This window comes from Trichosurus vulpecula, chromosome 9 (assembly GCF_011100635.1).
Source record: "Trichosurus vulpecula isolate mTriVul1 chromosome 9, mTriVul1.pri, whole genome shotgun sequence".
NCBI classification, from domain to species: domain Eukaryota; kingdom Metazoa; phylum Chordata; class Mammalia; order Diprotodontia; family Phalangeridae; genus Trichosurus; species Trichosurus vulpecula.
In genome coordinates this window covers 109,564,877-109,587,833 of record NC_050581.1, presented here as the reverse complement: position 1 = coordinate 109,587,833, position 22,957 = coordinate 109,564,877, and the positions used below count along the sequence as shown (strand labels likewise).

At 41.6% G+C, this 22,957-nt stretch overlaps 1 protein-coding gene and 1 long non-coding RNA gene across 5 annotated transcripts; one reads left to right on the top strand and one right to left on the bottom strand.

The window, feature by feature from the left end:
* Positions 1–1,002: 1,002 nt before the first annotated feature.
* On the bottom strand, positions 1,003–20,201 carry LOC118831131 (bile acid-CoA:amino acid N-acyltransferase-like). Of its 3 annotated transcripts, XM_036738298.1 has the most exons (5): positions 20,094–20,201; positions 19,913–19,994; positions 15,998–16,519; positions 8,786–8,988; positions 1,003–2,571 (listed from the first exon to the last, which is right to left on the bottom strand). In XM_036738298.1, exons 3-5 carry the CDS (start codon positions 16,458–16,460, stop codon positions 1,978–1,980), a joined length of 1,260 nt encoding a protein of 419 aa, XP_036594193.1. In that variant the 5' UTR covers positions 16,461–16,519; positions 19,913–19,994; positions 20,094–20,201; the 3' UTR covers positions 1,003–1,977. The 3 variants fall into 3 exon arrangements, with proteins under 3 accessions (XP_036594193.1, XP_036594194.1, XP_036594195.1); XM_036738299.1 differs by lacking the exons at positions 19,913–19,994; positions 20,094–20,201 and adding an exon at positions 17,125–17,165; XM_036738300.1 differs by lacking the exons at positions 19,913–19,994; positions 20,094–20,201 and adding an exon at positions 17,129–17,150.
* On the top strand, positions 17,405–21,930 carry LOC118831132. 2 transcript variants are annotated; one of them, XR_005009125.1, is made up of 4 exons: positions 17,405–17,445; positions 18,246–18,326; positions 20,519–20,805; positions 21,393–21,930. It is a non-coding gene; the product is annotated as an uncharacterized LOC118831132 (long non-coding RNA). The 2 variants fall into 2 exon arrangements; XR_005009126.1 differs by having other exon boundaries at positions 18,246–18,405.
* Positions 21,931–22,957: the final 1,027 nt, after the last annotated feature.

Sequence of the window (22,957 nt, the reverse complement as noted above, 5' to 3'; positions counted from 1 at the left end):
TCTCCACACTGACACTCTTCCCACGTGTGAGGGCCCCCAAGGGAAAACGTCAACCTCTGGGTTTATATATCTTGTTCAGGGTCAAAGGGAATCACAACATTCAACTCAAACCCACATGATCCAAAAGCCTCTGGTGTCAAAAACATGTGACTCAAACCCATGAAAACCAGGCTTTCCCTTGAGGCAAGGAGGTCATCAAAGACTCCTGATCCAATCAAAAAAACAAAGGCCAGACTCTTCAAGGGCACTTGATTAAATAAGTGCTAAAAGAGAAAATAGGAAAAGAGAGTCCCACCTTAATTACTGATACAATGGGCTCCCATCAAGAGTGAAAGCCATGAATCCTGAGAGGTTAAGAAGAGACATATGAGCTGCTGTTGGAAAGCACTTGAATCAATCCTGTACTTAAAATATATAATAGAAACATATAGTTAACAAATAATAATAGCTAGCATTTATATAGCACTTTAAGGTTTGCAATTAAATTTTACAAATATCCTCTCACTTTATCCTCATAAGAACCTGGGGGGTGGGGAATGGGGGTTTCGGGTACATGCTATTAATTATTATTTTTAATTATTATTATCCCCATTTTACAGATGTGAAAACTGAACCAGATAGCTGTGAAATGACTTGCCCAGGATCATACAGCTATTAAGATTTGAATCCAGATGTTCCTGACTTCAAGTCCAGTTCTCTACCTTCTCTGCATCTTGACAAATTGTCATTCAGTGTCTACATGTTAACCTCCATTGATGAGGAACTCACTGTTGCGTGAAGCAGCCCATTCCCTTTTTGGACAGCTGTAAATGCTTAAAAAAAAAAGTTCTTCCTTTTATTGATCCGGTCAAATCTGCATCTCCTGATTTTTAGCTCCGATTTAATTCAATTCAATAAATATTATTAAGGGACTATTATGCCCAACGATGTGTCAGAATCTGGGAAAAACAGATCTAGGACACAGGATCAGAGGATCAGAACTGAAAGGAATTGCAAAATTCATCCAACCAAATAGCTCCAATACCTTTATTTTATAGAGGAGAAATCTGAGGACCTGAGATTGCCTGATGACTTGCTCAGGTTCATGCAGCTGGTGTCAGGGCTAGGATTTGAACCTAGTTTCTTTGACTCTAAACTCAGTTCTTTCCACTGAACCAAAAATTCCTAGTTTTGACCCTGGCTGATTCTGTCTTCCCTGACAAGGGGAACAACCTTTAGTCCAAAACAGTTAGACTGAAAATGGCTGAACTATCAGAGAGGTGAGGGGACGGTAGAAAGATCAACCAACCAGCTGCCCACTGAAGGTTTCTGATGAGATGAAAATATAGCAATGTGTAAGGAAGATGAGTAACAGTACTAAGGAGGATAGACTATAGCAAGAAGGAACTGGTTAACCATGTGAATGGAGAGAAAGGGAAGTATATACAAGTATGCCATCACCAGGATCCAATAAATTTCAGTTCTCTCTCTACTATTTTGATTAGTGAATTAAATTCAATCTAATTCAAGATTTATCCATCAGCTACTACTACGTGTCCTTAAGGCATTGTGATAAATACTATAGGTACAAAGACAAAAATGAAAAATAATCTTTGTCCTCATGGAGTTTACATTCTACTAATCCAGCATAACTGACCTTGAATCTGAGGTTTATAAATTTGGTTGCAATACCTAGACTCACAAGGAGCTCCAAGAGGAAGGGTGTGAATATTTAGTCAAACCTGGATGTCTAGTTCAATCTGACCACAGACTCTTTTACGGCAGCCTAGTCACTTTCTTTCTCTTGGTCCCCATTTCCTCATTTGTTAAATGAGGGGGACCATGAATTCAGATTGGGAAAAAAAATACCTTTATTTCCATAGAATCAACTTCCTTTGTAACCTTATGTATTTCATCACATGACCTGCAGGACATTATTTTGAGCAGAGATCCATGAGCTTCACCAGGCTGGAAGACCTCTGGGAGCCATCCATCACTTCACAGTTTGCTGATGCTGCCTGGGCTGAGGTGACGTCTGAGGAACTTCAGAATCTCTTTCCAGGAATGTTCTTGGGCTTCGGCATGAAGGACAGTCTCACCACCCCAGAAAACAGGCCTCCGGATACGGGGGTTTGGTGAGGCCAAACACAAGGGGGAATAGGGAGGTTCTATCAGGTGCCCAGCTCCTGGATAGGAGAGTAGAGTGCCATTGCTTTTCCCATGTCTCCTCAGCTGCTCCATTGCTTGCTCAGCATAAGCTTTGCTATTCATGTTATAGTCCTTCTCTCCAACAATGAATAGGATATGACCCTGGGCCCTTTCTACTGGCAGGAGAGCATGCTTATTTGCCTCTTCTTGAGGGTTTCCTAACATAGAATGTATCTCTAATAGCCCCAAATTATTTATTCTTGCCCTTTCGGGAAATGTATTTATTGAGTGAATGGTCTCATTTCTATACTTGATACATCCAACCGAAAAAAAGAAACCACTGATGCAGACTGTGGCTGCCACCTGCTTCAGAAATACTGCCATTGCCAACCCGACCTGGGCCCCTTGGCTCAATGAAACTACACCGATGCTTGGACCAAGCACCTGAAAATACAAAAAAACAAAAAAACCATCAATAATGATTCTATTGGTTTCCTTTAGCATTTCAGCATTATGGACTGGAATAATAAAAACTTTCATTGGCGTAGTACTTTATGATGTATATCTCATAAACTAATTTGAATTAAAGGGCATTCAAGTAAACACACATTTATTAAATACCCAGTACAGACTGTGTAAAGAGCTTGGGGGTGATAGAGAGTTTAGATAATCTCCTCCCCCTCTGGAATTTATAATCTAGCAGGGAAGAGTACATATCTGTAGTAGAAAGAAGACTATATTTGGAATAAGGAGAGATATGGTTTCTTCTTCAGTCTCTCTGCCTTTTACAGTGTGACCTCAAGTAAGTCACTGAACCTCTCTGAGATTTTTCTCATCTATAAAAGGAGAGGGTTGGACTAGATGACCTGTAATCAGAGATCCAGCATTGTAGGTCTGGCTCCTGTGAAAAGACAGTTGTAAACCAAATGCTATGTGAGTTCTGAGTGCAGAGGGTGTTGTTACTACCTGGGGAGAGGAAGGCCTCATGGGGAGTCTGCATTTTAGTTGGAAATTTAAAAGATGATTAGGGTTCCAAAAGATAGAGAAATGGTACTGGGGCAGGCCACTGAGTGAAAACGATAAAAGACACATACAGAGAATAAAGAATAGCCCAGCTGGGCTGGAATGAAGAATATGTAGAAAGAAAGAATATGACATAAGGTTGGAAGAGTAGGGGGATACAAGATTGTAGACTCAGTGCCAAGATAAGGAATCTGAGCTTTATTTGTTGGACAATAGGAAGCTATCAAACAAGTGCGAGTAGGGGAGTAACATGATAAGATCCACATAATGAAAATTAATCTTGCAGCAGCATAAAGGATAAATCGAAGCTGGGCGAAAATGAATACGAGAAAATAATTTAAGAGGATATTGTCATAGCACAGCTACAGCAAGAATGAAAGTTTATACTAGGGTGGTGGCAACAGAGGTATAGAAAAGGAGATGAATTTAAGGGATTATTTCAGAGATAGTATCAGGAGTATGCTGGTATATATTTTACAACCAGCTCTTTGGATAGTCCAAATAGTTTGAATAGTCTTTGGCTGTCCTGATAATACACTTTAAAGTTTAATCTGCATTTTTAACATTTTCTCCATGGCTTTCTCAAGGCTAGACAATCAACAGAGTAATATATCAAGTCCTGATTTGTAGCATCTGCCAATTTCTAAGGTATAAATGCTCACACTGATCAACCCTCTCTTGTGAGCTGGCACAAACAGCTCCAGAACACTACTGGATGGAATCAGTAACACATGACAGCTGATTGGATGTGGGAGTTGAAGCAGAGTTCAAAGTTTTAAAACATAGTAGACTGGGTGAACAGTAGTGACGAGGACAGAAAAAGTGAAGTCAGAGGAAGCACAAGTTTTGGTGGAGGCTAGAAAAGTGGGTTTGTGATGCTTGCTGGACATCCAGGAGGAGATGGCACATAGGCAGGGAGAGGGGCAGGCCTGAAGATTAGGAGAAAAGAGAAGAGAAGTTAGGGCCACAGAGAGAGGTTCAGGAGTTATCTGAATACTGGTGATTGTTAAAGTCACGGGATGGAGGAGTTCCCCAAAGGAGACAGTATAGAGAGAACTGGTCATGAACAGACCTTTAGGGAACATGCACAGTCAGGTGTTCAGAAGAGGATGAGAAGCCAGTAAAGGAGTAATCCAGGTGGCGGGAAAAGAACCAGGAGGGTATGTAGTCTGTGAAGCTAAGGGAGGAGATAAGCTCTGGAGAAGGGAGTGGTCAGCAAAGTCAAATCTTTCCCAAAGATCAAGAAGGTTGGGCACTGAGATGAAGAAGATCCTCAGCAACCTTTCAGAGAGCAATTTCTATAAAGGGGAGTCAGGATGAACATGTGGGGAGGAGATGGAGGCACTGACTGTAAGGAACTTGGTAAAAAGAGAGAAGAGAGATGGGATAGCAGTTTGATTGGGTAAAAGAAGACTTTTTCAGCATTGGGAGGATAATGGATATATTTGCAGGCAATTGGGAAAGGAACCAGTGGTAAAGGATAAGGACAATGATGGAGGGAGGGAGAGAAAGGTGTGTGTGTGGTGGGGGCAGTGTGGGAGGAGGAGGTGACTGTGGGAGAAAAACACAGAGACAGAAAGGGGGAGAGACAGAAATTGAGAGACAGAGAGGGAGAGAGAGAGATTGGAGAGTGTGTGAAGGGATGTGTGTGGGGAGAGAGGGGAGAGAGGGGGAGAGGAGAGAGAGAGAGAGAGAGAAATTGGAGTGTGTGTGAAGGGAGGAGAAAAAGAGATGGAAATGTGTGTGTGGAGAGAGAGACAGAGACAGAGAGAGAGAGAGAGAGAGAGAGAGAGAGAGAGAGAGAGTGGAGTGAGGGTGGGGGAAGAGGGGATTAAAGGCACAGGTGGAAGAATTAGATTTAACTGGGAATTGGAAGCCTTTGAGATAAGAAGGATGGATGAAAGATTACAAGATAAAGAGAAGTTCTGAAATATGCAGACAAGTTGAGGGAACTTAGCTCGGATGGCTTTGACCTTCTTAAAGAAATAGGAGATAATATCATTAAATGTGAGTATAGGGGCCAGGAGCAGTGTTGGGGACTTGAAGAGAAAGAAAAAGATTTTAAATGAGGAGAATGAGATAGGATTGCCTAGCAGCAGTGAGAGCCCAACTAAATTTGTACCGCATAAATGTATAATAAGGAAAGAATTTCAAGAGGATCTGGGCTACAGGATATGGATATGGGCATAAAATAATGGGCATAAAGACAGGAGAGTTTGGCTAAAACATAATGAAATCAAGAGTAGTAGAAAAAAGGCTTAAAAGTGAGTTTGAAAAAGCAGATATATTAGGCAAGACAGTAGAAGCACCAGCCAGTCAATCGACAATCACTGATTAGCACTTACTGCGGTAAGCACTGGGAATACAAAGAAAGGCAAAAACACAGTCCCTGCTCTCCAGGAGTTCATATTCTAATGGTGAAAACAACATGCAAATGACTATGTACGTAAGACATATACAGAGTGGGTAGAAGGTAATCTCAAATAGAAGACACTAGCAAGGGGATGGGGAGGAGGGGAAAACCAGAAAAGGCTATTATCTAAAATCAACACCTCCATTTCTTTTCCTCTCATTTGATTCTAAATTCTCTGTAATCTGGCTTCTGACCTTCTCATTTGATTAAAACTGCTCCCTCCAAAGGCACTAATGATCTCTCAGTTGCCAAATCTAAAGGCCTTTTCTCAATCCTCATCCTTCCTGACCTCTCGGACATCCTCTTCTCCTGAAGGACCTCACTTCTAGGTTTTCATGACACTGCTCTCTCCTGCCTCTCCTTCTACCTGTCTGACAGCAACTTCTCAGTCTCCTTTGTTGCGTCTTCATCAATGTCTCTTCCAATAACCATGGGCGTCCCCCATGGCCTGGGCTCTTTTCTCCCACTATACTGTCTCACTTGGTGATCTCATCAGCTCCCGTGGGTTCAATTGCTGATTCTATTCAGATGACTCCCAGATCTATATATTTAGCCTTAACTTCATTCCTGAGCTCCAGTCTCACATCACCAATTGTCTGTAGGCATCTCAAACTCATGATACCCAAATGAGAGCTCATTCTTTTTCTCCAAAACTTTCCTCTTCCAGACTTCCCTATTATTGTCAATGATACCACTGTCCTCCATACTTGAAATGTCAATACCATCCTCAACTCCTCTGCTATACTCACTCTACCTATCCAATCTGCTGTCAAGTCTTGTCATTTCTACTATAATAACATCCCTCATCTCATACACACCTCCTTTTCCCCACTGACACAGCCACCACCCAAATGCAGGCATCATCACCTCACACTTGAACTACTGCCATAGCTTTCTAGTGGGTCTCTCTACCTCAAGTCTCTCCCCACTCCAGTCTATCCTCCATCTGATTGCTAAATATGCAGATCTGACCATATCACTCCTCTATTCAATAAACTCCAGTGGCTTCCTAGAACCTCCACGATCAAATATAAAATGATCTGTTTGGCATTTAAAGCACTTTAGAACCTGGTTCCTTCCTCCCTTTCCAGTCTTCTTACTATTTTCTCACCTTCTCATTGGATCTGCAATCCAATAATACCAACCTGCCCTCTTGCTATTTTTTGCACATAACATCCATTTCCTCCTCTGTTCCTTTTCTCTGTCTGTCCTCCATGCCTGGAATGTTCTTCCTCTTCCCCTTTGCCTGCTGCCTTCCCTGGCTACCTTCAAGACTCAGCTCAGATCCTGCATTTGGCAGTGATATAACCTTCAATGGCTCCCATTACCTGCCAAATAAAGTAGAAACTTAGTTTGACATTCAAGACCCTCCACAGTCTTGCTACACTCTGTCTTTACAGTGTTATTTCTCACTGTGTATTCCTTTTCATTCTGTGTTCCAGCCACAAAGTAATAATCACCATTTCTTGTTCTCTGCTATCTCTTCCCATCTCCATGTCTTTCTTCACATCCTCTCCCTAAAATGGGCTTCTTCTCTGTCCTCCATTCCCAATCTCCAACAGTTGAAATCCTTAACTTCCTACAAGGCTCACCTCTTCCATGCAGCCTTCCTTCCCTCAGCTGTCACCTAAAAATTCACTCTCCTTGAATTTCTCAGGGCACTTTGTTTATACCTTTCTTTTGTTCTTATGACGTTCTAGTTTGCAATATAAGTATTTCTTAGAATAACGAATGTCATAGAATAATGAAATCTCCTGGCTGTACATGATTTCTGAGGTCATATAGTCCGGCTCACATCTAAACAGAATCTTTTCTATAATATTCCTTACAGGAAGTCATCCATCTTCCATTTAAAAGCTTCCAATGCCTCGATGCCCTTTTAAGGGAGCCTATTTCATTTTTGGCTAGCTGTACAAGTCACATAATTGTTGCTTACCTCCAACCAAAATCTGCCTTCTAACAACTTCCAGATATGATGTCTAGATCTGCCCCTCCCTATGTGTCCAAGACAAACAAATCTACTCTCAATCAATTGATCAATAAACACGTATTAAACATTTATGGTCTAGCCACTGTGCTAAGCATTCTCACATATCAGTCGGGTATAGTTTTAAAAGGGCTAGATTTGGAGTCAGGACCAAAGGAGGCTAAATTCTCCTTTGGTGCTCACTACCTGTGGGACCTGTGTATAGTTACCTGTGCTTGTCACTTTACCTCTCGGAACCTCACTTTCCTCATCCGTAAAATGGGACTCACTGGCTTATGAGGACTAACTGGATCAATTGCCAGCTATACTTAACAGGCAATGCATTCACCATAACAAAATTCTAAAGCAAAGTTATCTAGAAGTAAATGTGCATGTTTAAAAAAATCACTTTTTTTTAATGACTGGTAAGATGCTTAAATACCATCTAGTCCAAATCTTCCCTTCAGTCCCAGTCTCTAACTTTACCTATGACCCAGCTGAGGCCCATTGAAGTTAAATAACTTACCCATGGTCACTTAGCTAGTCGGAAGCATTGACCAGTTAGATACCAGTTTCCTTGGTTCCTCATCTAGTACTGTTTTGACCCTGCCACACTGGGAGAATTACATCCCCATTTTGTATATGATATCATCATGGCATTTTCTTAATTTGTTAACGTCTCAAATGAGTTACCTTATAAAGAATGATATAAAATAATAATAATAGCTCACATGTAAACAGTACTTTAGGTTTGGTCAAGTCCCTTATAGACCGTGTCTCCTTCAATCCTGACGACAAGCCTGTGAGGCCAGTTGTTATTTTTCTCCATTGGAGTTCAATGACTTGTTCTGTTTACATAACTAATAAGTGTCTGACATGGTCTTCAGGTCTTCCTGATTCCTAAGTTTAGAGTTCTAATCACCAAGCTATACTCCCTTTTGTAGCATGGCTCTGATAATATTAAGTCTCATTCCTCATAAACAACATCAAAGCATACACTGAAATAAACATCAGATGAATGGGTCCCATGAGTGATTTGGAAAAAGAAACCTAGGTGAGCTGATTAGAGCAGGAAGAGAAAGAAGAGAAGAACTGATTAAGAACCTGTCTTCCTCTAAAGTAGAAATCACAAGCCTGGAGAAGCAAACCATGTCAATGAAAAGGGAACGCAAGACAGGACCAGTTAGTCATTCGGAATCAGGGATTGCATGAGAAATTAGACACAAAGGTTAAACCAAATTGTGAGCTCAGAGTACCTTAGGATGGCTTAGGAGGAAATCAGCTGCTTCTTCAAAGTATTCGACATCCACATCCTCTGACCTTTTGGGCAGGTCTTCGTAGTCAAAGTAAGCTAAGGCCAATGTAGCAAAGCCACGACTGGCCAAGAGACTGGCCCGAAACTCAATCAGTCCACCAATGAAACCAAATAAATCAATTACTCCAGGGAAAGGTCCTTCTCCTGAAGAAAATTTTAAAAGGATTTTGTGGTGAGAAAAGAAAAGAGACTACAAAAAGAGGGAGAGAGACAGACAGACAGACAGAGACAGACAGACAGAGACAGTCTCAGAGAGACAGAGACAAACAGAGAGACAGAGACAGAGAGACAGAGAGAGTCAATAAAAAAGGAAGGAGGAAAGAATATACTCAGATTTTGGACATTAATACATAGCATCACAAAGAGAATTTCCCAGTCTCCTCTCATATGCTATATAGCTGATTCCTTAATCTTACTACCTATCTTCTGAGTTTATCCCCAATTCATTCTGTCTATATCTTATTTGCACATAGGCATTTACATGTATTCTCTCCATTAGAATACAAGCTGCCTGAGGGAAGGTACTTAATAAATGCTCGGTGACTAAGTACTTCTGATTCCAGAGGAGAGGTGCTGAAGCTGATGGACCCATTCTGAATAAGTATATCTGTAACTTCACAGGTAGGAGAACTCACTACTAAAGTAACTCACAAGCCCTCTACCACTTAATATATGTCTTAGCTATCTGACGCCAATAGATGTCAAGACACTTGCTCAGAGTCATCCAACTCCTAAGTGTCAGAAGAAGGATTTGAACTCAGATCTATCCTGACTCCAAGCCAGGACTCTAACTACTATGTAACCTAAATTGATATCTAAGGCAGAAGTCCTGACTGTGCCCCAGCTGTGTGGATTTTGTTTCTTTGGCAGGATCTGAGGTCATAGCAAGAATTGGCAAAGAAGCAGGCAAAGAAGATGAGAAGCGAAGTGATGGGAGGCAGCATCAAAGGAACAGAATGACAAGATATAAAGGGGAGAACAAGAAGGTCTGCCTCTCCCTGTTCTGTAGGGGCTCAGTTTCTTTCCCGAACGAAAGTGTCCCCTGCACTGCGTACAGACTGTGAAACAGTCACCTAATGAACTCTACCATCTCTTTTAACTCAGTGGTTGGAAACCTCTAAGACAAAAAAGGCCAGTCTCCTACACAATGAAGAGCTACCTACACAAGCTACCTACAGGTCACCAGGTTACCACGTACAATCACAAATCTCAGTAGATGGTGGGTAGGAGTGGAAAATAAAGCCATAACCAACAATTTGTAGGACTGCACCAAGTGGGGAGGGGCATGCTCACCTAGGGTAAAGCTTCTGAAAGTAAAGAGTTGTCCTGAAATATCATGAGGTTTCTATGAAACTGGACTGATAGCTACTGAGCTGATATGTGGGGGCAGGGGTGTAGCACGGGTGTTTGGGTGGGGAAGGTGGAGACTGGGAGGTGGAAGGTGGGAGCTAAGATGAGGCAAGGAGGGGGTAGGACACTCTGGGACACCATTAGGTTTCTAAGCTATTGATAAGAAGGAATTCCACAGCCAGGAGGGATCAGCCTTCCAAGATGTGGCTATTAGTACCCTCTAAATTCCCAACCTGGGTCAAAGCCCCACTGCCTTCACCCTAGTTATAGTTCTTCTTGTAAAACTGGAAGCAATTATCAATGGATATAATCAATTAACAAGCACTTATTAATTTCCTATTCTATGCCAGACACTACTAGCACTATGGATACAAAGACAAAAATGAAACAGACTCCACCCTCAAGGAACTTACATTCTAATGTGGGAGACAATCTGTACATACATGAGCATAAACATAATATAGACACAATTAATACAAGGTAGTTGTGGATGGGAGAGCATTCACAGCTGTGGGTATATAAAAGGCTTCAGGTAGAAGATGGCTCTTGAGTTGATTCTTGAAGGAAATTAGGAGTTCCGAGAGGCAAAGATAAGGAAGAAATGTGTTCTAAGTATAAGGGACAGCTAATGCAAATGAAAGTGGGAGGTGGAACATCCTGTATGAAGACCAACAACCAGGCCAAGATGGCAATACTAGAGAGTTTGGAAAGGAAGGCAGTATGTTCTAAGGCTGGAAAGGTAGGAAATGGCGAGCTGTGAAGAGATTTTAGAGCCAAATAGAGGAGTTTGTAGTTGATCCTAGAGTTAACAGGGAGCCACTTCTGTTTACAAATATTACTATATGGTCAAATCTACACTTCAAGTAATTCTCTTTGGTGTTAGGTAGAATATGGATTGGTGTGGTAAAAAGATTTGAGACAGGGAGACCAGATAGAAGGATCATAGATCATAAGTTTAGTGCTGTAAGGAACCATAGAAGACACTGTGTGTAACTCCCTCTTTGGATAGATGAAGAAACTGAATCACAGAGAGGTCAAGTGACTTGCCCTGGGTCACACAGCTAATGCATGACCTTCTGAAGAATGGTTCAAACTCAGGTCCCCTTGTCACTAAGACCAACATGCTGTCTGCTGTACTCATACAATCACAAAAGAACATGAGAAAAATGATGGGGAATAAAGCTATGTGAGTAGAAAGAAGGGGGTGCATATAAAAGACACTGTAGAGAAAGAACCAGATTTGGTTATTAACTATGTGGGCTAAGTAAGAGTGAGAAATTTTGAAAGACAACAAGATTATAAACCTGGTTGACTCAGTCTGACAGTCAGTCACTGTGGTGATAATGTGATTGAAGATATTTTCCACCCATTCAATAGGCCTCAGGTGGGGCCAGTTTACAGACCCATACGTTTGTGATACCAATCAGTGATTAAAGATCTTTCCCACACTCTTTTGCCTATTGGGCGTGAAGCCCTCAGGCCCTAAAAAGAACATTTTATATATATATATGTGTGTGTGTGTGTGTGTGTGTATTATATATTATATATATAATATATAAAAAGAACATATATATATGAAGAACATATATATATATGTATATATATATATATATATATATATATATATATATATATACTCAGAAGTCAGAAGAGAAGCCAGACTTCAGAATTCAGCCCAAGGAGAAGGAGGAGGAACTCCGAGTCCATGGAGCTGCAGAAGAGAGTGCTGAGGGGAGAGTGGAGACCGGAGAGCTGCAGACCAGAGGACTGAGAGGGCAGAGGACACAGGTAAGCAAACAGTTAGGATTCCTGAGTGATTGTTTGTGGAAGGCCCTAGCAGGGGGGCAAAGGTTACAGGAGGACTTGGCTCTTTGCTGTAATACTGTGTTTTAATCTCCTTGTTGCTACATTGACATGGGCTTACTGTTTCTGGAATACAATTATTGCTATACTGAATTGGAATTACTGGTTCTGGGATCCGACTCTTTGGAGCCTAAATAAATGTTATACTTCCTCTGCCTTCTACCTAGAGAGTTTTAAATACTTTGCAATTCTGAACCATACAGGCATGTTCATGGTCATCCTCCAGGTCATGAATCTTGCCTTACTGATGTAGTCACTCAATAAACATTCACTGCTTGGCAACAAGTAGTAACAGGTAGCTAGGTGGCACAGTGGATAGAGTGCAGGGACTCATTTTCCTAGTTCAAATCCTGTATCAGATACTTACTAACTGTCTGACCCCTGGCCAGTCACTTAACCCTGTTTGCCTCAGCTTCCTTATCTGTAAAATGAGCTGGAGAAGGAAATAGCAATGCACTCCCAGTATCTTTGCTAAGAAAACCCAAAATGGGGTCGTGAAGAGCCAGACACAACTGAAAACAACTGAGCAACAACAAAACTGAAAGTAACTGGGGGAGGGTGGGGGGGGTGGGGTGGAGCCAAGATGGCAGCTGGAAAGCAGGGACTTGCGTGAGCTCCCCACCAGGTCCCTCCAAAAACCTATAAAAATGGCTCTGAACAAATTCTAGAACTGCAGAACCCACAAAATGGCAGAGGGAAGCAAGGATCCAGCCCAGGACAGCCTGGATGGTCACTGGATGAGGTCTATTGCACACGGAACAGAGGGGAGCAGAGCTCAGCGTGGACGGCAGCAGGACCCACCAGACCAGGAGCCAGGCGGAACAGGCCCTACCACCCTGAGTCAGTGAGCTGTGGCAGTTAACAGGCTTCTCAACCCACAAACACCAAAGACAACAGAGAATGTTAGTGGGAAAAGCTGCAGGGGACAGAGTGAAAAGAGTTTGCGGTTCAGCCACAGGGGGTGGTGCAGCTATAGAACTACAGCTGCAGTTACTTCCAGGCCCAGGCCCACCTCGTGGGAGGAATTAAGTGGCAGATCAGAGCAGGAGTGCAGAGCCTGCTTAAGATTTGCGTCAGGTCCCGATTGGCGGTTCTTGGGGAAGGAGGAGTGCTGGTGTGGCAGAGCTGGCTGTATAGGAATAGCTCTGAAATCAATGGTACATCCTCTCAAGCTTGGAACAAAGTACTCTTTGCTCTACAAGCAGTCATACCCCGCTGAAAAACTCGAGGGTCAAGTAAGTTGGCTAGGAACATGGCCAGGCAGCTAAAATGCAGTCAGATTCAGTCTCAGACTTTGGAATCTTTGGTGACAAAGACCAAAACATACAGCCAGAAGTCAACAAAGTCAAAGAGCCTACATCAAAAGCCTCCAAGAAAAACATGAACTGGTCTCAGGCCATGGAAGAGCTCAAAAAGTATTTGGAAAAGCAAGTTAGAGAAGTAGAGGAAAAATTGGGAAGAGAAATGAGAATGATGTGAGAAAACCATGAAAAACAAGTCAATGACTTCCTAAAGGAGACCCAAAAAAATACTGGAAAAAAATATTGAAGAAAACACCTTAAAAAATAGACTAACTCAAATGGCAAAAGAGATCCAAAAAGCCAATGAGAAGAATGCCTTGAAAGGCAGAATTAGCCAAATGGAAAAGGAGGTCCAAAAGACCACTGAAGAAAATACTACCTTAAAAATTGGACTGGAGCAAGTGGAAGCTAGTGACTTTATGAGAAACCAAGATATTATAAAACAGAACCAAAGGAATGAAAAAGTGGAAGACAATGTGAAATATCTCATTGGAAAAACCACTGACCTGGAAAATAGATCCAGGAGAGATAATTTAAAAATTATTGGACTACCTGAAAGCCATGATCAAAAAAAGAGCCTAGATATCATCTTTCAAGAAATTATCAAGGAGAACTGCCCCAATATTCTAGAGTCACAGGGCAAAATAGAAATTGAAAGAATCCACAGATTGCCTCCCAAAAAGAAAACTCCTAGGAATATTGTTGCCAAATTCCAGAGCTCCCAGGTCAAGGAGAAAATACTACAAGCAGCCAGAAAGAAACAATTTGAGTATTGTGGAAAAACTATCAGGATAACACAGAATCTAGCAGCTTCCACATTAAGGGACTGAAGGGCTTGGAATACGATATTCCGGAGGTCAGTGGAGCTAGGATTAAAACCAAGGATCACCTACCCAGCAAAACTGTGAGTATCATACTCCAAGGCAAAATATGGATTTTCAATAAAATAGAAGACTTCCAAGCTTTCTCAGTGAAAAGACCAGAGCTGAATAGAAAGTTTGACTTTCAAACACAAGAATCAAGAGACGCATGAAAAGGTAAACAAGAAAGAGATATCATAAGGGACTTACTAAAGTTGAACTGTTTTATTTACATTCCTACATGGAAAGGTGATGTGTATGATTCATGAGACCTCAGTATCATAGTAGCTGAAAGTAATACACATATATATGTGTGTGTGTGTGTGTGTGTGTGTATGCATATATATACATATGTGTGTATCTGTGTATGTATGTATGTATATATATATATATATATATATATGTATAGTCAGAGGGCACAGGGTGAGTTGAATATGAAGGGATGATACCTAAAAAAATAAAATCAAATTAAGGGATAAGAGAAGAATATATTGAGAGAGGGAGAAAGGGAGAGATAGAATGGGGTAAATTATCTTGCATAAAAGTGGCAAGAAAAAGCAGTTCTGTAGGAAAGGAAGAGAGGGCAGGTGAGGAGGAATGAGTAAATCTTGCTCTCATTGGATTTGACCTGAGGAGGGAATACCATACACACTCAGTTGGGTATCTTACCCCACAGGAAAGAAGGAGGAAGGAGATAAAAAAGGGGTGATGATAGAAGGGAGGGCAGACAGGGGGAGGAGGTAATCAAAAACAAACACTTTTGATAAGGTACAGGGTCAAGGGAGAAAATTCAATAAAGGGGGATAGGTTAGGAATGAGCAAAACATAGTTAATCTTTCACAACATGAGTATTGTGGAAGGGTTTTACATAATGATACACATGTGGCCTATGTGGAATTGCTTGCCTTCTTAGGGAGGGTGGGCAGGGAGGGAAGAGGGGAGAGAATTCGGAACTCAAAGTTTTTAAAAACAGACATTCAAAAACAAAAAAAAAAAAGTTTTTGCATGCAACTAGAAAATAAGATACACAGGCAATGGAGCGTAGAAATATGTCTTGACCTGTAAGAGAAGAAGGGAAAGTGGGATGGGAGGGGAGTGAGGTGACAGATGGGAGGGCTGACTGGGGAACGGGGCAACCAGAATATATGCCATCTTGGAGTGGGCAGGAGGGTAGAAATGGGGAGAAAATTTGTAATTCAAACTCTTTTGAAAATGGATGCTGAAAACTAAATATATTAAATGAAATTTTTTTAAAAAAAAGAAAAAAAAAACTGAAAGTAACTGAAACTCCACAATAAGAAAGAAGCCTGAAAGCAAGGGGGGCTTGGGGGCTGGGAACAGAGGGCGGGGAAGACAATGAATTTTGTTTTAGGCTTATTGAGTTTGCCCTCATTGAGTACTGCATCCAGTTTGGGCAGTTAGTGCTGTGAGACTGGAAGTCAGGGGGAAAACAAAGGCTGGATCTATAGGGACCATCTGTTTGGAGAGAAAAATTGAACCTGTGGAAGATGATGGTATCACCAAGTGAAAAAGTGAAGGGGATCCTGGATGAATGGAAGCAACAGGCTAGTTCCAGGTCAGTTATGTGTCCTCAGTCTGAACTACCATTTCAGACATGGGAGCAGGAACCACACTGAGCCCCAGGGGTCAGGATAGGGCTCTGCAGCGTGAGCATGAGCTTTTTTCAAATTTCCAGGCTACCTAGGTGATGAGCTTCCAACTGAGCCTGGAAACTTAGATTGAGAATTAGTGAGTAAGGATCACTCATTTGATACTCACCCGGTGGGATAAACAGAATTCCTCGAATTCGACCTTCCCTTATCTGGATTCTTTGTACTCCAGGTGCTGAGTACCATCGCTCCACAGTCTCACTGGCCTTAACAGATGCAGGTGAGTCTTTGAAAAATATGTCAGAATCACATACAGACAGTTGAACCAGGAAGGGACTGTTCATCACATCCTGTTTCAATAGCCTAGAAAAAGTCTTCTCAGATTTCAAGGACCAGAAGAGGCCCATGGGATGAATGCCCAAATAGTCCCCTCCAAGTGCTGCTGCATGCTCCAGGTCTATCTCTCCACCTTCATCAGCCTTATAGAAGGCTTCAGAAAAAAACAGCTCTCCTTTCTCATTTGTCACTTTTGCCTGCAGTACTACCAGCTGGTTAGGAAGAAGTCCCGTTACTCGGATGTACACTGGCTCATCGACAAGAGCCGTTTTTGGGTGGACTATTATCCGGACCATTGTTAGAATCCCAAACTAGAGAAGTTTCTACTGGATGGTTTTCAATCAAACCTGAAAGTCTAAAAAAAATTAAAAGTAATTAAATAAAGTGGTGGTATGGTTTAGCAAGAAAGACTTTTGACGGGGACACAAGAGACCTGGCTTTGAGTCAAGGCTGAGCTAATTATCTATGTAATCTTTTTCTCTTTTTTTTTAGTTTTGAGTTCCAAATTCCCTCCCTTCAGCCTCTCCCCCACCCATTGAGAAGGCGATGTTTTAACAACCCAGCTAGCAGCTTCTGTGGGGGCGTAAGATGCACCCAGGATGCTGCCGGGACACCAGAAAAGCACAGGTTCTTTTTATCTGCTTAAACAAGGAAAGCATGGTGAAGGGGTTGACCAGCTTACTTTAATCCAGCATTCAGTTAGCATACAGACAACATTCATTTAGTTCAGGGGAAAAGGCCAGCATTCAGTTAGCATTCAGTTAGTTCAGGGGAGCATACAGACAAGCATCAAGAGACAGACCAAATACAGATTCACATACTTCAGGGGAAAAAAGCCAGCACCCTGAGGTTCAAAACATTTAGTTCGGGGGAAAAACAAACCAGCACCCTGAACCTCAAAACCAAAATACAAACAAGTTACAATTATCAACAGACAGACCCAATACAATTCATAGTTACCAACATCTGGGCTCGGCCCGAGAGCAAGAGCTGGCCCAGAGTCATGCTTGCTTGACGCTGCTTCCCACACCAACCGGAAGAGGAAAGAGAGAGCTTCAAGCTGTCCTCTCCCCTCTTATAGGGTTTTTGACATCATCAAGCACCGCCTGAATGACCAGGGCCGATTGGTTCTTGACTTGGCCCCTCCCCCTAGCATAGATATTAACACCTCCCCTCAGCCAGCCCCATGACTCATCACACAGGAAGTTTTCTGCTTCCTGACATGCTCTCTAGGCTTCCTGCCCTGGAAGAGCAAGCCACAGCATCCAGAGGCTCAATGAGGTAAGCTGAGTCATTCAAAGAAAACAAAAGCCATTCTGGTTACAGGCGAGCAATATGATACCCATTATTCTACCTAATCTTAAGAAGGAAATTTCCTATGCATTTCGATCTGGGGTTTAGAGTTTGGGATTAACAATCCAAATATACCTTACCCTGTTTCCTACAAATATGCCACAAAGTTAAATGACTTTTCCAAGATGTCATTTAACATCTTCGACTTCAGTCAGAAATCAATAAATCCAGCAATCAACAAGCATTTATTTATTTATTTATTAATCACTTACTATGTGTTAAGCACTGAGACATCAAGAAAGCAAAAACACAGTCTCTGTCCTCAAGGAGCTTATACTCTAACAAGGGAGGCAACATGCAAAGAACTCTGTAGACAAAAAATATATCCTGTGCAAAGGGCAGCCAATGGGGGGGAGGTGCGGGGAGAGAAGACACTAGGGGTTGTGGGGGAGGAAATGAGACCAGGAAAGGCCTCCTATAGAAGGTGGGAAATGAGCTAAGCCTTGAACAAAGCCAAGGAAGCTAAAAGGAGGCGCCAAGGTGACTAGGGAACAGGAGTGCAAAGCTTAGAGTAAGAATATGGAACGTTGGATGAGGAACAGTAGGTGGGCCACTGTATCATGGAGGGGAGTAAGTGTAGAAAAGCATAAAAGGTAGGAAGGGACCACTTTGGGAAGGTCTTTCAATGCCAACCAGGTGACTTTATATATACTCATGTAGTCAGCAGTGAGCCACTGGTATTTACAGAGTAGAAGATGACATGGTTGACTCTCTCATTTTTTCTCAAGGTGGAACTGCACACTTACTGTTGGAACATAATCAAGTTCCATCATCCACATCCATATTGAATGTATTTCCAGGTGCCTGAGGTAATACATGAAATGCAAACCTCTATGGTTCCTACCCCTCAGGGATTCACAATGTGAGAGAGAACAACTGTTGTGTGAGGTAAATGAAATGTGAAGACTTCACAGGGAAGATATGTATAAATATATATCTATAGCTATACTAAGAAATGTTTAAAAATCAAGAAATAGGGAAGTAAAAAAAAAATTCTGAGGCCGTGAGAGTCTGATGGCTCAGCCTCTGGGAAAGTTTACCCTGAAACCTTTTGTTCTTTCTTCTGGTTCTGGTTTAAAGATTTGCTCAGTAAGAACAGGGTCATAATGACCTGTTTTTCTCTACTATAAAGAATGGAGAGGGTCTCCCCCTCCCCTTAGCCTATTCTCCTTCTTTAGATTTATAGATGTCACCTCAGTTGTAATCATTAACTGAGGGAATGGGAATTGGAGTTTCTGTACCTCAATTTCCCGGTTCTTTATCTAGCTTTTGCGCTCAGATTGTAAGCCCACCTCCCAGCCAATGGTGAGAAGGGTCAGAGGTGGGTGGGAATTCTCCTGTGTTAGGTATAATTATGGGTGCCTAGCCCCTTGTAAAGTGCTTCCCTTGCTGGATTTGTTCTAGCAGGGGATGCCCAATTCTCGAGAATTGAATAAAATTTATTTCTGTTCCCATCCTGAGATGGCTCCTTATTAACTTTTAATTGACACACAGTCAAAAATGATTTTAAAAGTTAAGCTCTAAAGACACAGATAAAACTTTGTGCCAGACGAGGAAGAGGTATGGACTGGTTTCCATCTACATTGGTAGAGGGAGGCCTAGTGAAACCATGGGTAGGTTCTATTGAAATAGTAGCAGAGCCACGGCAGGAATTCAGGTCTCCTGACCATCTCTGTTATAATGTGCATCAAATTAGCCATGGGTGGAAAGGGGGAGGGAAGGGAAAAGAAAGAAAAAAAAAGAAATTTACATGATAGTTTTGTTGTATATTTGAAAGGAATAGCAAGTTATACACAGTAGATTTGCAATTTCATGTGAGATCATCTTTTTTTATGGTACTATGTTACAGAAATGCTCGTTTTATTCCATAAAATAAAAACAATAAACAAATAAATATTTCAAGCAAGAAGATGTGCAGATTACTATCCACTTTCAGAATAAGGGTTCTTTATAAAACAAACAATCCTTAAAGAAAAAAATTAGCCTGGAAGTATGAAACCCTTCTTCTGTAGTCAATTTGTTTACCCTTCCCTTCAGTAATGACTACTTTTCCCACTGAGTTATGAGAAAAAAGTGTGTGTCATTCTCAATGAGAATATCATTACCTGCTTGAGCTGAAATAGTACCTTCACAGAATATAAAACATGTTTCCTCCCTCTGAATCTCCATGACTCAGATATATGTGACCATACATTTTTGTATAGCAAATGCACTTAAATTAGGGCATGCCAGCAGGATAGGATAACTAAGTTCCTTTCAACATATACAAAGCAGAAAGTGGGAACTCTATCACACAAATGCCTAAGTTCTAGGTAAACACAAACTTTGAACTGAAAAATTGTTTTCAATCCCTAGCTGCTCCGGAAGGGATTTTCAAATTTCAGTTTTAAAGTACCTGGTCTGAAGCTTTTGAAACTGCAGTTGACTTCTGAAAAAGCCAGTAGCTGGATTTTCCCACTGTCTCTTCTTTCCAGTAGCTGATAGGAAAATAAGCAAAAAAAAAAAAAAATCTTTGCTCCCAGTCCCTCGATTTCAGACATTCAAAAGTTTGCTCTCCAGTACTAAAAAGAGAATACCTTTTCTCAAGCCACCTTCCTTTACTGGTACCTCTTATAGTTTACTGTTAAAACAGTACTAAAAACACCATGGCAGAAGAAGGCCATGAGAGGCAAGTCAGCAAAATGGCCTGATTTAGAGAGGGAATTGAATATATGGATTGAAGAGCAAAGGGCAATTGAAATTCTTGTGTCCACAAAGATGGTTCAGCATGAGGCAGGTGATGAAAAAGAAGTTACTGATTTCAAAGGAGGACACAATTGGTGCTTCAGGTTCATGAAACGGAATGGACCAAGCATGCGTACACTCACCAGACTTGCTCAAAAGATGCCTGAAAGCTATGAGCAGAAGGTCCTTGAATTTCATCGTATTATTGTATGAATTTTATGATGAATAAAACTTGAATTCGATAACTTTATGTAATACATTTTTTTTCAAATTCCAGGCCTCAAAATTAAGGTGTGTCTTATACATGGGGAAATATGGTGTGTTCCTTTTGTAACCTCAGTCCCAAAGATCATTGGTATGGGACTCCCTCCTTATTGGTGGAGATGATTGTCCTGCCCTTTGTGAGGGGTGGGGCAGAGTTGGCCAGAGGACGAGAACCTCCCTCTCTTCTATTTTCAAGTCCTGCTGTCCCTTGGGTGCTTCTGGCTTCCAGCTTCAAGAAAGAAGATAGAAGGGACCAACCTCAAGTTCAAGTCCTGAAGAAAACTACTCCAGGAAAACATGGTAAGACCTGGCAGTTTCTATTGCCCACATGCTTCACTAGAAACTACAGAAACTCTCTCTTGGTTGGGCAGAGTTACCTTTCCCCCAATGGGATAACTCCTTCACTGTCTATTGTCTGGTATAGATTTTCCTATGTTTACCTTCTTTGATTTCCATCTTGCTACCAATTTTGATAAATGGGTTTTCTTGGCTAAGTATGTATGTTCATCATGGAACTGGCATTTGATAGGAAGGGAGTCATACCTTGGTCATAGAGCTTACCATCTTCCTTCCCTCTAGTAATAAAACATGAGAATTTAGCTTAAACCTGAAAATGACATCCCTTAGACTAATAATATTTAAGTGAAAGCATACATATGTTTCTAGCATGGTATCCTCTCCCAGTATGGAGAAGAGAGTGGCCAAATTTCTTTTGGCCCTAACCTCCTATTATCATTCTGGCAGGAATTAAAGTCTCCCTTGGAGATGGGGAGGAGGAAAAGAGGCTAGAGGCTACCTCCCATCAAGTCACCCAATGACACCCCTACCCCCATGCTATATGTGACAAATAGCTCTAATCACACTTTATTTTCTTTTTTTCCCCTCAGGCCAGACTATGTGATTTGCCAAGTTGATTAAATTGACTAATCAAGTCTGACGAAGAAATTCTTTTTTTTTTTTTAAAGTTTACCATTTGTACCATTTTTTCAAGTCAGAAAATTTATACAAAATAATGTTTATGGCAAAATGTTCAAATAGTCTTAAAGGGCCACAACTCAACCAGGCCCTGCTGGGGACATTTCTCCAGCTGGGCTTTGAGATGTTATAATTGCTACAAGCTGGACGGGCCCTGCTCTGGATGCAAGAAGGTTGGTATGCAGTATCTCCCACCTCCTTACAATGCATCTTCCCTAGATGGTTCACACTAGAATGGCAGAATCACAGAATCTAAGAGTTTAGAGGGACCACAGCAGCCATCCTGTCCAATCCATACTCCAAAGGAATCTCCACTACATACCAGACAACTGGGCATCCAGTTTCTGTTCGAAGACCTACAAAGGAGAAGAACCCATCACTTCTTGCAGCAGCCCATTCAACTTTTGGACAACTCTAATTGTTAAAGGTTTTCCTTGATATCAAGCCTAATTTGGTCTCTTGACAACTTATTCCTATTTCTCCTAATTCTGCCCTTTGGGATGAAACAAATCATACAAACCATAAGTTCATAGATTTAGAGCTGGAAGAGATTCAGAGGACATCAGGTCTTATCTCTTCTGTACATGAGAGCCTTTCAGGTACTTTACCACAGATATTGGGTATCTTCACTATGAATTTTCTTATCTCCAAGTCAAACATACTCAATTCCTTCAATAATCCTCATTTATTTTGGACTCATAACACAGCCAATGGAATCATCAATGGGAGTAGATATGCCACACCACAGTGGACCTTAAAATGTAATGGGAGGTATCGTGGCAGTACAGGATGAGGTGAGATATATGTTATATATGTATGTATGTATATGTATATATGTGTGTGTGTATATACATACATATATACATATATACATACATATATATAATAGCTATCTATACTCTGTAAGACAATACATATTTCACCCCATGCATGGGGCATATTGACACTCACTGGATTGGCTCATTCAATGCAGCCTGCTATATTAGGAAGGCAGAATTTATGATTTCAAAGAGAATCTCATATGTGCCTAAAAGGTCCGGAACCGCAGGATATAAGGAATTCTCTAGACAGAAGGCAGGAGAACTAAAGCATGTATTTACACTCCACAATAACAAGCCCACAAACCAGCGTCCCCATTTTGATATTTTCATCAAAAGCTTCCAGGCCCAATAAGTCCGCCTCACAAGGGTAACCAGGAGGCCACAGAGAAGTGAGATAGTATAAGGCAAAATCGTATACATGCTTCCCCTGTTCGGTAAGAAGATTACCCACTGGCCTCCAGTCCTGGCTCAGCACTCCTCGCTCCACGTGGGTCAGCTCTGCTACCGGCAGCTCAGCTTTGGCCGTAGGTGTCTCTGGCTCCAACCGGAAAAGGAAAAAGGGATCTTCAAGCTGTCCTCTCCCCTCTTATAGAGTTTTTGACATCATCAAGCGCCGCCTGAATGACCAGGGCCGATTGGTTCTTGACTTGGCCCCT

Excerpts from the sequence above, each read along its gene's own strand:
- LOC118831131 (XM_036738298.1), bottom strand. The coding sequence starts at position 16,460 with ATGGTCCGGATAATAGTCCACCCAAAAACGGCTCTTGTCGATGAGCCA. Across the intron at positions 8,989-15,997 it reads AATTCTGTTTATCCCACCGG|GAGAAGGACCTTTCCCTGGA; the intron begins GTGAGTATCAAA and ends AATTTTCTTCAG. Across the intron at positions 2,572-8,785 it reads TCCTCCTAAGCCATCCTAAG|GTGCTTGGTCCAAGCATCGG; the intron begins GTACTCTGAGCT and ends TTGTATTTTCAG.